At 40.6% G+C, this 12,587-nt stretch overlaps 1 protein-coding gene across 3 annotated transcripts in view; it reads right to left on the minus strand.

The window, feature by feature from the left end:
* Positions 1–8,780: 8,780 nt before the first annotated feature.
* Positions 8,781–12,587, minus strand: part of PXYLP1 (2-phosphoxylose phosphatase 1) — an 82,186-nt gene continuing 78,379 nt past the window's right edge. For all 3 annotated transcript variants that reach the window (XM_051782237.1, XM_051782236.1, XM_051782238.1), the window contains exon 6: positions 8,781–11,126. In XM_051782237.1, coding sequence (XP_051638197.1) covers positions 10,195–11,126 — 932 coding nt within the window. In that variant the 3' untranslated portion in view covers positions 8,781–10,194. The remainder of the gene's footprint in view (positions 11,127–12,587) is intronic.

The following is a 12,587-nucleotide window of genomic DNA, read 5'->3' on the forward strand; positions in this document are numbered from 1 at the left end:
GTTTAGTTCACAGCTGTGAAGGGGCCATGCTCATTTGCTTATCCTAGTAGCATCCATCAGGGAGATGCACGTATCATTTCTTCACACAAACAGCATGCTAACATTTCCAGCAGACTCATCTGGAATTGCTTCTTCTCTTGATATCAGGAAAGCAGACTGCCATGTCAAAAAAATAATTTGGAATGTACCCACCTGCTATCCCTACAGGGGCCTGTCTCTTCAGGGCAGCTGTCTGGGAGCATAGGCAGGGTCTGGCAATGGTGCTTATTTGAACCACCCTTATTGACAAATGTCTACTGATGGAAAACAACAAAGGCAAAAGTGCGTTCAGGATTTTCGTAGCCTCATGTCTGCGCATTTTGATCTCATCTCTGATCAACTTTAGTGGCTTCAGAACATGATTTAACTTCCCCTAGAGATGCAGCAACTGCAGGATCTCTTTCCTCTGCCTGGTCATACATTCTTACAAAATCTGTAGAACTCAGTAATTCTGCATTCCTGTCAAATGCTGTTGAAATCAACTCAGGTTCAAAAATTACCAAAGGGAGACCTCTCCCCAAACCAGTACCAGGTGTGATTACAAAATCTCCTCACTTCTGTGTTAAGATGCTACCAATAGACCAGATTCACTCAAGTACTAGATTAAAGTGTCAGAGATTTATGCTCTTTTCTTTCATATACCCAAAAAATTGGTGATTTACAGAGCTGCCTACCAGGGTAACAGCAGCATATTGGCATCCTGTTGGACTGAGGAAAACTCTTCAATAAAAACTACATCTGTTAAGCATGTTTGATAAGGGCACCTAACTTAGATCGATATTTAACAGGACTGTAATCCCCTCTTGCAGAGAAGTTCTGTCATTACAAAAATTACATTCCATACAGGAAACATGGCTGGAAAATCACACAAAGAAAATTTGAAAATTCACATTTAGGAGGGCCAGAGGAAAGAGAACAGTACACACAGAGAAAAATCTCAATTCTGACTCAACAAATTTAAGAGTTGGGCATAAATAAGAACATGGTGAAAAAAGCTTTAAGAGAATCCCCTGTTAAAAACTGTATGTATATGCAGTCACACAAACAAATGCACATGAAGTCACAGGCACCATTTGGATTCTGGAAAAGCCAAACTTTGCAACCAGATTAAATAAGAAGTTTAAAATAAGAAATTTATAAAGTTTCTAAAAATAGTGGATCAGAGTTCTAAATTCTGTGTCTGAAAAGAATCCCTCAAACACATACCAATATTTTGAAGTTGCCTGAGCTGTTACTGATTTAACAGAATAGTATTTAAGCTTCTTTAGAAAGAGAGAAAACGGGGAGGGAGGGGGAAGATACGGTAGGAAGGAAGTAATGAAAGGTAATGGATTAAGATGATACAGATTTTTCCCTGAGGAGGTTTTTGGCAGGAACCCAGGAACAAAATCTATACTTGCACACTCCCATGGGAACTGAGAGAAATCCCAGCCCTGCCAAATTCTGTGGCTTCATTTTGATGGATGAGAAGACATCAGATAGCTAGTTGAACATGGCTGGGAGACTTGGGAGAAATGTGCAACTTCCAAATATCTGAATTCATGAGCAGTTTGCCAGGAGGCTACCAGAAATACATGCCAGAGGTATTTTATGTGGTAGACATTAGGAATGTATTTCCTTAGAATCAAATTAAAATAAAGGTTGGAAGAGACTTGAAAGTCACCTGTTCATCTCCTAGTACAAAACAAAATAAATGCTCCCAGAGAGATACTTGTATTCCCTGTTCCTAAAAACACTGAAGACCTGTGGCTTCAGATTGCACCCCCCAGTTCATTCTGCCATCATGCTGTGCTTACTCTCACAATTTTTTTCTTAAATATTCAGCTTCAGCATTTTTAACTGCAATTACTTCTAGTCCTAACCATAAGGAAGAAGAGTTTCAATTTTTTTTTTTCTGTCTTCATAGTAACCATCCTTGCATTTGATAAAATCCCTCTCCCCATTCGGTTTCTCTCTGGAGTCTGTCTCACTCTGGGTTGTTTCACCATATTTTTGAGCTTTCTCATTGTTCTGGATGTTCTGTTTTCATAAGTGAACATGGCACTTGAAGCAAGTCCTTCACCAGCACTGAGAAAGTGGAAGGATTGCTCCATGGATTCCCTAGGTCATACCACTTGGTTCTGATTCTCTCTCTCACTCAGCTCTCAGGGTCCTCAAGAACACAGCCCCATCTGTGGTCTGCTAAAGACCCTCCTTCCTCCTTTGACAATGTTATTGCTAAATATTTGTATTTTGTCTTAATTAGTATAATCTGCAGAGCACTTAGTCTTTAAGTTATTCGGAGAGTTATTTTTAATAAATATAGATGGGAAAAATCTTCAAAGATTGCACCAGGTATTTTAACACCATTTCATACTAGCAAAATAATACATTTAAAGATCTTCAAGAGGCAAGAGGAATTGTGACTGTTTCCATGATAAATTGAATGCTTAAGAGAATGAGGATGAAACATGTTTCATTCTATCTATATTCATTATTTAAAAACACATCAGACTGAGAAAGCATGACCTGGATTCTGTACTGATGAAACAGAACGTCATTTTAAAAAGAAACTGTACAACACTACATTTCCTATTCCAGAGCAGTAAGCAAATTGCTCATAGTATATTTAGAGTTGAAAGTATGCACAATAAGCCATCTACTAATCTATCATCTTTCCATCCACAAATTAACTACAGTACAGCTTCATAATTTAAGTGCCACATCCAGAAATATTCAAAGGGATTTCATGACATATTTCAGTTCTGAGCTTTCATGCAAACTGTTCCCTGCACCTGCTGTTACCAGTGGTTAATATCTGACATTCTGTATCTTTGTCATCTCTTTCACATGCTATGAATATTTATGTTCTCTGATCAGACAGGTTCCAATTCCCTGTTTGGAATACAACTAGAAAAATACCTTCACAACAGCCAAAGATGGATGAAATCTATACTCATATTTATAGGGAAATAAATATTTGTACAAAAGCTGATGACTCTCTGTCAAGTGTACCAGTGCTAGTTTAGTCCCTCCATGGATACAGCAATTAAAATAAAAAATATTTGAAGCTGGAGCAGCATAGGACATGAACTCCACCTATATCCAGATTTTCTGGATGAAGTAAAAGGCTCATTGGGGTGGCATTCAAGTTACTGGTAGGAAATACCTTCTGGGGGTTTGCTGCAGGGAGAGGAGGTGCTCTCTCCAGAGAAACCCCCGGCTTGCACACTTCATGACACACTTCCTCCTCAAACCTGCTCACTCAGAGAGCAAACATACACACAGAGTTGAAAACATATTCTCGTACCTCTGATTATTTGTATCCAATTAAGGAGTTGGAAGATAGTAAATGGGTCTATTACTCTGACAAAAAGCAAGACGTGACATTTGCATTGTCATCTAATGATGAGGAAGTATCATTACGACCCTATTTAAAACTGAAACCACAGATGATGGTTTCAGGAACAGCAAACTGCCACTAAACGGTGCCGCTACAGCGACCGAAATACTCACACGGCCCACAGGCAGCGTTTCTGTGTTTGCTCCACACCAGCAGAGGAGGGCAGCAGTGAAAAAGGGGACGGCTACAGAAACAAAGAGGAGCAAACCCACCGGGTTTAACCTGGTCTCTGCTGGGGCGGGGCAGCAGGGAGGCGATGGCACAGCTGGGGATGGGCAGGGACAGAGCCGCGGCACCTGCGGCACATCCCGACTCCAGCGGCTCCAGCTGAAGGTCGGGCTCGCAGCCTGAAAACCCACCTGCCAAGGAGCTATCAAGGGCACAAAGGCTGTTTTCCCTCCTTCCAAGGACTTCTTCCAGGATTTGTAACAAGTTTTCCTCCTGGCCCAGCAGACGAAGTGAATATCTGCATCCCTACAAAGTGCTTTACAAAAATTAAGGATGGCAAGCAGTCAGTCCTTTGTGAAAGGGTGAGATTCAACCAAATCCAATGGTTCCACACAGATACCAGGACACATGGATACTGCTGTGACAATTACCTCCCATTCTATGCCAGTCAGAAGAAACACTGTCAGAAGCAGCACAGATACACAAGCCCTTACAGCTAATGAGACCCTGTCTATGTCTGTGTTAAGCTGGCTGCCTTCCTCCTTATAACCACCACTTCAGAGCAGCATTGGCTGGTTCCAGCCCCCTATTAAAAGAAGAAGTATTTTTATCACTCTTCAGCAAGCTGATGCATTTCAGTGCTCTTTCTTGCCAAAACCCCAATTACCACATCCCAGACTGAAGTTAAATATTAACAGGTAAAACTTTCCACAAACCTACTTAACTGTGGGTTCACATCTAAAGGGTTAGGAACACAGCTGAGAGCACACTAATTGCTGACAAATGTCATCTTACACCAGCCCTATTACATAGTCATGGACATCATTTAAACCCCTATGGAAGAGACATAAGCAAAAAGATACATCTCTGGCACTTGAGATAGGACTCAAGCCATTATTGTTGCCCACTTGACAGCTAGTAATGACAGAAGCCATTAATCATCCTTCAAGATAAGCCTGAACTATGCATGTATGAATGTAGCAGAAAAGCACTGTAGCCTATTATTTATAATTGTTTAGTTGTTGGGTTTTTTTTTTTTTAAAAAAGGCACTGAACAGGTCAAAGGGCTGTTATAACCAGCATTGTTAAAGGAGAACATTAAGTATGTGACCAGCTCAAACAGGAGAATGAAATTAGCAACCAGTGGGCCAACACTGATTCACCAGAAAACAGACTCGGTTCCCTCTCTGTTACTCACCACTTTTGGGGCAGACAAACTTTTTAGAAGATGACACAGTCCTATCAGCATTACAGTCATCCCTCTCATCACATAAATCTGCAGAACACTCTTTTCAGATCACACTGTTTCTGATGACAAAATTGTTTGGTCCTGTTTGATTCACTAGCTCTAGAGAGGCAAGACTGCTGCAGCACTGCCTGCCCAGGTCCAGCCAGCAGCAAGTCAGCACTCCATCTATCCAGCACTCCATCTGTCCAGACCCTTTAATCTCCCAGTTTCGTCACACACTCCCAGGTACACACCAGCCCTCACACATGTACACTGCAGATACCCCTGGAAATGACCTTGGCACTCCTTCTGTCCTGTAGCTGGCCCTGGATCCTCAGTCTCCTGGTTGATGTGCTTAAAACAGCTGCTTCTGTGTACCTGTTCCAGGGAACATGCATGCAAGAATTTGCAAGAGGCCATATTTTCTTCTTGTTATCTATTTTTCTTTTTTTTTTTTTTTTTTTTTTTTATCTCATGTATCCTGTTTTGCAAGGAACTACAACAGCAACAACTTCAGCTCCTAAACTTTTCCTCTCCAGATCCTCCAACAACCATTTTACAATGGCATCTCAAAAACTGGCAAACAGAAGATTTTTTATTTTTTTTTTGGCTGTTCCACAACAACTGTTCTTAGAATGAGATCTGGACTGCTTTACATTACAAATGCCATCACTTTTCTTTCACCTTTTTTACTTTCAACTGAAAAAAACCTTAAAGATTACTTTTGTCAGGGGATCTTAAAAGCCTAGCTGAAGTGTAATTCTAAATTGCTTTTGAAAATGACTGTCCAGGACATTTGGAAACAAAGGTTTAATGGTACTTGATTTCAGTTTGAAGGAACTTTGCAAATTCAGAGTCTGTCACGTCTCAACTACCTGAATAAGGACATAGTACACACATGCAGCTGCTTTCATTGTGAAAAAGGGGAAGAAACAAAACCACATGGCAAACAAACTATCTGAGACCAAACCAGAACACTGACAGGGAAAAAAACACTCTGCTTTATACTTCTGTGTAGTATAGGCTTTCCTGATTTCAAAAATAGCTCTGCTGAAAAGTGTAGGACTGAGTTCATTACACGGGACAGCACAGCTGTAGTGACCTGCAGAATACACCTGTGTGCAGCACTCTGAATGACTTGCTTCAAAATAACCACCACAGTTGTTGTCGTTACTCCTTCTTCACCCCACAAGGTTTTGAGCATCTTCCATAAATAACCATTCGCCGAAACCATGGAGAAGGAGGCCTCTTTTTCAGGCTGGAGGGTGAAATCCATCTACGACTTCCCTGGTTGTACTATTTTTCCAGAGCGAGGGCGCATCTTTCCCGGTGTGATCCCCACAACCCCGATGCTGTACCGCACACAGCGGCCACGAGAGCGCGCTCCCGCTCCCAGCGCGTTCCCACGAGAGCTTTCTTCCCGAGCTACTTTGCACCCGGATATTTTGCATTGAGATGCCTTCTCGCCCACCCCCGAATGCAAAAATAGAGGACGACAGCCCAAGCCAAGCCATTTGGCATTCACGGTGTGCGAGGAGCGTTTGAAACTAAAGCTGTTTTATACGTCTGAGAACAGAAACAGAGAAAGGAGGGAGCCGGCAGGGAGGGACGGCACATCAGCACCGAGCTGGAAAATGAGCCGAGCTTTGTGAGGAAGCACTACACACATTTCACTCGCAGTACAAGTACCCAACAGGTTTAAACATCAGCTTCTAAATACTGTGTTTAGCACACAGCAAAATACCCCCCTCCTACATCAATTTCAAGGGAACAGCAGCATCTCAAGAAGCACTCAGAGCAGCAGCTCTTACTTCTGCTCTACCATTTGATTAAATTGTGCAACTGCAGAAGTCAATGTTTCCCAATTGGTAGGTCTAATTCATCAGTGCAGTCCTATAGAAAAACTATTCATAAATTTCAGCATAAATAAATTCCCACCAGTTTCTCTTTTCATTGTTCAGGTAGTTAGTTACATTTGTTACCTTAATCAAAACATAAAACCACTTGAAATTGCAAATTGAATCATAAATTAGGTCAAACTTCGAAAGCTAATGATTAACCAACTTCAGTAATGCAGTTTGCTTATCATTTTGTCTCCACAGCCAGGTAAGAGGTTTGTGAGAATGATCTGTGTTGCAACTCTTTTAGCACTTCCAGTGGCACTGGAGACGGATCAAGTTTTTCATTGCTGCAGATCCTCTGAGTATGTGGCTTAGAAGAGATGAGCATATCTTAATGAGCTATTTATATACAGAAGAATAATTAGCTTTTTTAAAATTTATTTTTACCTTAGAGATTTGGTACTGCCCACCCAGTGACCTCCAGACATACAGGTGAGCAGGTGCTCGTACCATGGCAAGTGAGTTATTGCTCACACTGAAAACAATTTATGACATAAACACAAAAATATTAAAAGACTGGAAAAAATACCTTTTGCTGTTATTGATCTGCATCTTCAGCCATCTAAACAATATGAAGAATCTGACCCTTCTGTAACTTTGAAATTTTTATTCCAGATTTTCCTTAAATTCCCCAATCCAGGTTTCTTGCCACTGCCCTGACCACAGTGGAAGGCCATGCTGGCTGAAACAGCTGCCATGCTCTTTATCATACCCAGGACAAGAGATGGAGCTACTGGAGATTCCCCACTGATGGGCCAAGGTGATGAAGGGACTGGAGCACCTCTTCCATGAGGGTAGGCTGAGAGAGCTGGGTTTGTTGGCCCAGGGAAGAGAAGGCTCAAGGGGATTTCATCAATGTATATAAATAATTAAGGGTGATTAAGAGAGAATAGAATTGAGTGAGGAATAGCAGTTCTCATACCTCTCTGAGCATCAGGAAAATTCTGGCTAGAGGATATCAATACTTCATATTCACAGTTACTGCCATTTCTAAGGACACCCTTCAACACAGCAGCATTGGCTGAGATTAGACAGGATGAACATTTGACATCTGGGGCAATCTGAGGAACTGCAGCTACTAACAACCTGATCTTTCTGCATCTCTCTCACTTTCTTCTATGGCTATACAGATGAACACATTTTCTGGCACCCAACTCACCTGATTTACATAGGGGAGTTAACCCCAAGGTCTGCATGAGACTTCAAGCAGAATTCTTGCTGGTTGACCAGCTACCAGTGGTGCGTAAAACCAGTGCTTTTTTTGTTGCTCTGCAAAAAAAGTTAAGCAAGAAGTTTGGAAAACTGCTGCGATATCCATTAATATCTGGGATTCCAGTGCTTCTTTGAGCCTGACAAATAAAAAATCCATCCAAATTCACCTCTCCTCCAATTCACAGGCCTACAACAGACAAAAGGGATCTTTCCGCACAAGGAAATCAAAAGAAAACACTTCTATGGTCTGTCTTTAAAAGAAGATGCAAGTTAGCTGCTACTCCTAACATAGGCTTTTGAAGATACCAAGACTGGCATTTACAAAAGCTGTTAGGGGGGTTCAGTGTTTCTAAATAAACATCAATTATATGCCTATGGTAATGTTTTCTGCCCTTCAGGATCAGTCCTGCAAATGGTCACAAACAGCATCAAAGCTCCAATAGATAACATTCTGAAGAGCTACAGGTGCCCTCTGTTGGTACCTCAACAGCTCTGGAGTATTTACTTCTAATATTGGACAAATGGTCACATTCACCTAATTTATACACTGAGCTCAACTTTCAGATTCTCTCTTCCTGTTTGCCCTCCAGCACACAAACGTGGATGATGGAAAACAGAGCTAGTTTCTTAGATAGAAAGAAAATGTTCCGAATCTAATGTGGTACAAAAGCCCCAAATATTTTATCAGGATTTCTAGTCCAGTATTTACAAAACACATACTTGCTCCTTCTCAGGCTGGGACCCAGAACATATCAAGTGCAGAAGTCAGAAATGCAACAAACAGCTTAACAATACACGCCCTGTTGCTGCAAAGAGCCAAAGAAGTCACAATGAACATAACACACAAGTATACAAAGAGTCCCCAGAATTTTATTTAAAGATATATGTTCAAATGCAGCATTGAAAAAAGAGTGGAATGCCAATAGTCAGAGAACTTATGCAGAGTTATGTTTTCTTTGATGAACTAGCACCATTGAATCACAAGTCACAGACTAATTTATTTCTAGAGGTGTAAAAACCTTCCACCATTATAAAATTTCTATGAATTCTAGTAAAAATTGATTCTCAATTTACTACTCCTACAGAGATGAAAGCAGTCTGAATTACAAGTTTTCACATCTACTCATTGTTCAAATTACCCATAAACTACAGTTTTTTCTTGAGTCTAAACATCCCGATCAAGGGGAAAAAAATGTCTAAAAAGTGAACTTCACAAGTCTTTACAAACTAAACAAGTAAGAAAAATCTACTGTGTTATAAATATACACAGTACAATATGTACAAGTCTGGTCTTATAAAATAAGAGCTTCCTAGTCCATAAAAATACTAACTCAGCTACAAAATTTTCCCAGTATTTAGTCAAGCTGTCTCAAGCAGTCACCATAGCAAATTCCTAAACTACTGATTTGTTCCATAACACAACAGTTTGAACATGTTCACAATGGGAAAGAGCCCAACACTTCACCATAAAACTGCTTTCTAATCCTAATTTCCCACTCAGGTTCAGTGACACTGCTAGTGTTTGCTATCTATTTTAATGTCACAAGACCTTTACATATTTCTAGACTGTGTTTGAACTATTCAAAGTGCTGAAAGTGCAATCAAAGAATAGAGTTCTGTATCCATTTTCCAGTGCATCCTTCTCTGGCACTGGCAACAGTAGCCACATGTTTATAGGTCTGTGAGGTCAACAAGGCACACACTCATTTGTACATGCTCAGGTAAGTATGCACAGACACACACATGCACTTTGCTTTAAAGATCTGCCCCATAACATTGGAAGGCTTCTTTTGAATAAGGAAATTCAAAAATTCCTTACAAATGCCTTAATGCAGATCCTGGAATTCATAAAAGACCCTGACACAAACTGCTTAAAATGACTGTGAGATGGTGGTGGGAAAAAAAAAAAAAAGTTTTGGTTTTAAACTTATTGTATCCAAGTATTGCTCTGGAATACAGAGACACAAAGTCTATGCTCTCTCACTCTTTATCAAGCCATGTCCAGGTTACAGTAGCCCATGTGATTTATCGTTACAATTAACAGCATTTGTGAGCACACACATATGTAACACTCGGTATTTGTTCTTCTACTGGAGACCATCTGCAGTCTGCATGAAAATGAAACCATTTGAAGAATGTTTCAAGCAATATCCTTCTGTACTTACACACACAACTACAAGAAATAACAAAGCTGAGTTGTGCCTCAACCAGAAAACAGATTTCACTGAGACAAGTTAACATTGCCTCCTTTTCTCTCTCCTTCTCTACAGTGCTCTCCTCCGACAGGCATCATAGTAACTTGTGCTGTTAAAAATTAAGAACATATCCCTCTTGACAAAGTTGACAAATTTTTCTAGTGGGCACATTGGTTTGCTGGAATGTTTATAATGATCCTTGCAGAACGAGGTCTGGAATGTAACGTCAGCACCGTTATACAGGATGCGGATAAAGTGTTCTTTGGGTCTCTTCCCATCCTGCCACAGCTCAAAAACTAATCTGGCAGCAAATCTAGGAAATCTGGCCTCTGTAATGCCCAAGGCACTGAGAACAGGTGACAGTGTGACATCATGTGCAGAGTAGAGAACAAATACTTCTTCTTTCTTGCCTTCAGCAACACGTTGCAGCCGATCAACAGTCTGGTTGAGGAAAGGATGAGTGGCCAATAGCGCATACAAGAAATAAAGTTTCTTTTCCTGTCTTTCTCTCTCATCCTCCAACTGATGTCTCTTGATTACTTTGAAGTGTTCCATACCAATGCAGCCAGTTTTGGTACAGGGAAAAGTGACATTGTGGCAAAAATAGCACAGGAGAGAATCAATAGGGTTAGAAGCTCTCAGCTGCCTGGTGGGAATGCCCACAATCTTTGCCATATCCACATATATTTTCTCCAAATCATTGTTTTTCACCCGCAAGCTGTACTGTCTGCGTTGCTCCTCCTCTAGGTAGTGGTTTCTCATGGGGCAGTCGCAGCTTCCAGAGCAGAAAATGGTGCTCCACTGAAGCCTCATGTTAATTTTTTTCCAGTCAAAATCTGGCAGGAAGGTGTAGAGCAGGGCCAATGCACTCTGCAGGGTTCGACTTTTCCCTGTTGTCTCCAAGTAGAGCTGTTTTGCTGTCCAGTCACTGGGAAGCAGTTTATGTTTGTTTATGTAAATTTCTCGTAATTGTTGTCCATTCCTCAAGTGTTGTACAACCCCTGAAAGAGAATTTTTGAAGAAGTTACAACATATGATTTGAAACTTCGTAGTTTTGAAAAATAAAAAAAATACAGCTAGTAGCCTTACTGATAAATGAACACTTAGTTAAAAGGTTATGAACTTACAAAACTGAACTTCACTTATGATTGACTAGTACAAAAATCGTCTGAAATACGAGATACCTGTTATTCTTCAGTATCTCTCAGATTCTAGGAACTAAACTGAAATATAGGCAGAAAAACCTGGTTCAACAAGATTTGTTTAAAACCTTAGTGGTTTAATATTTGTTCCTTGGACCAAGACAGAGACTGAATGGATCTAACATGACTATAAAAGTAGTTTTGAAGATGATTTTGAAGAGGGACCCAGACAGGCAGAGAATGCTTTGCTCCCTGAAAATTTATGGCAGCCAGTAAAACCACCAGCAGTCACAAAACAAATACACAGAATGTAAATTAGTGTGTAAACTCACAAAACAGTGGTGCCATCAAACTTTCTTCTCCAGCCTCCTTCAGGAGGTTTTTTGGTTTTTTTTAAACAAAAAGTTGTTTAAATTTTAAACAATTTAAATTGTTTGATAATTCTTACACTAGAGCTCTGCCAGCTGGGAAGGAAAAGGTGTGCATCCTCCTGACACACCAAGACCTTTGCTCCAGAATCTGTGTTTCTTGCATTAGCCTCTCACAGCAGCAAAGCAACAGGCAGGAACCATCTATGCACCATAACATACATTGCTAGAGGCAACAGGAGTCCCCAAATACCAGTTACAATCCCTGTGCTGTGTGCAATTCCACATGCAACAAGCTGTGCTGGGAAGTGTCGAGGAGTGGTCCATGGTATCCTGCCTCAATTTCTCCTGACATCACTTTGCAACACTTGACACTGACCAAGTTTTTCTTCCCATGGGAACACATAAGGATTTGACAGGCACCAGATGTATAAAGTATTTCTGTAATACAGGCATCCAGTTTGTCTGTTACATCAGAACCCCTGGTAAGGGACACAGCAGCTACAACACAGGTAAAAGCAGGTCACTAAGTGATTGTTCTTCAGTTCCAGGGCTCCTCTGAATCACAAACCAGTCAGTAACAAAGCACCAGATTCTTCCTCAGGAGGTACTGAGCAGTGCTGTTTGTCACAAGGGTAACAAAGCAATTTTGTGGTGTAAAGTAACATGATGGAAACGTGCTCTGACCTGCTACAAATAAAGTTAAGAGATGCCAAGCTTGACCAGTCTGTAACAGAATTGTCAAGCTATAGGATAAACCATGGTTTCTACAACTGCTGCCACTTTTTACAGTAGAGAGACTAATACTTTATTCATATCCCAGCATAACCTATGCTATGACCAACATGATAAGTTTCCATAAAAAAGCATTTATGTCAACATAAATAAAATAGAAGATCTCTTTCAAGTAGACTGTGTTTAAGAGAGCAGAGGACAGAGCTGCTATGGAAAC

Source organism: Manacus candei, unplaced genomic scaffold (assembly GCF_025592945.1).
Source record: "Manacus candei isolate 608988 ecotype Guabito, Panama unplaced genomic scaffold, ASM2559294v1 h1tg000015l, whole genome shotgun sequence".
Taxonomy (NCBI): domain Eukaryota; kingdom Metazoa; phylum Chordata; class Aves; order Passeriformes; family Pipridae; genus Manacus; species Manacus candei.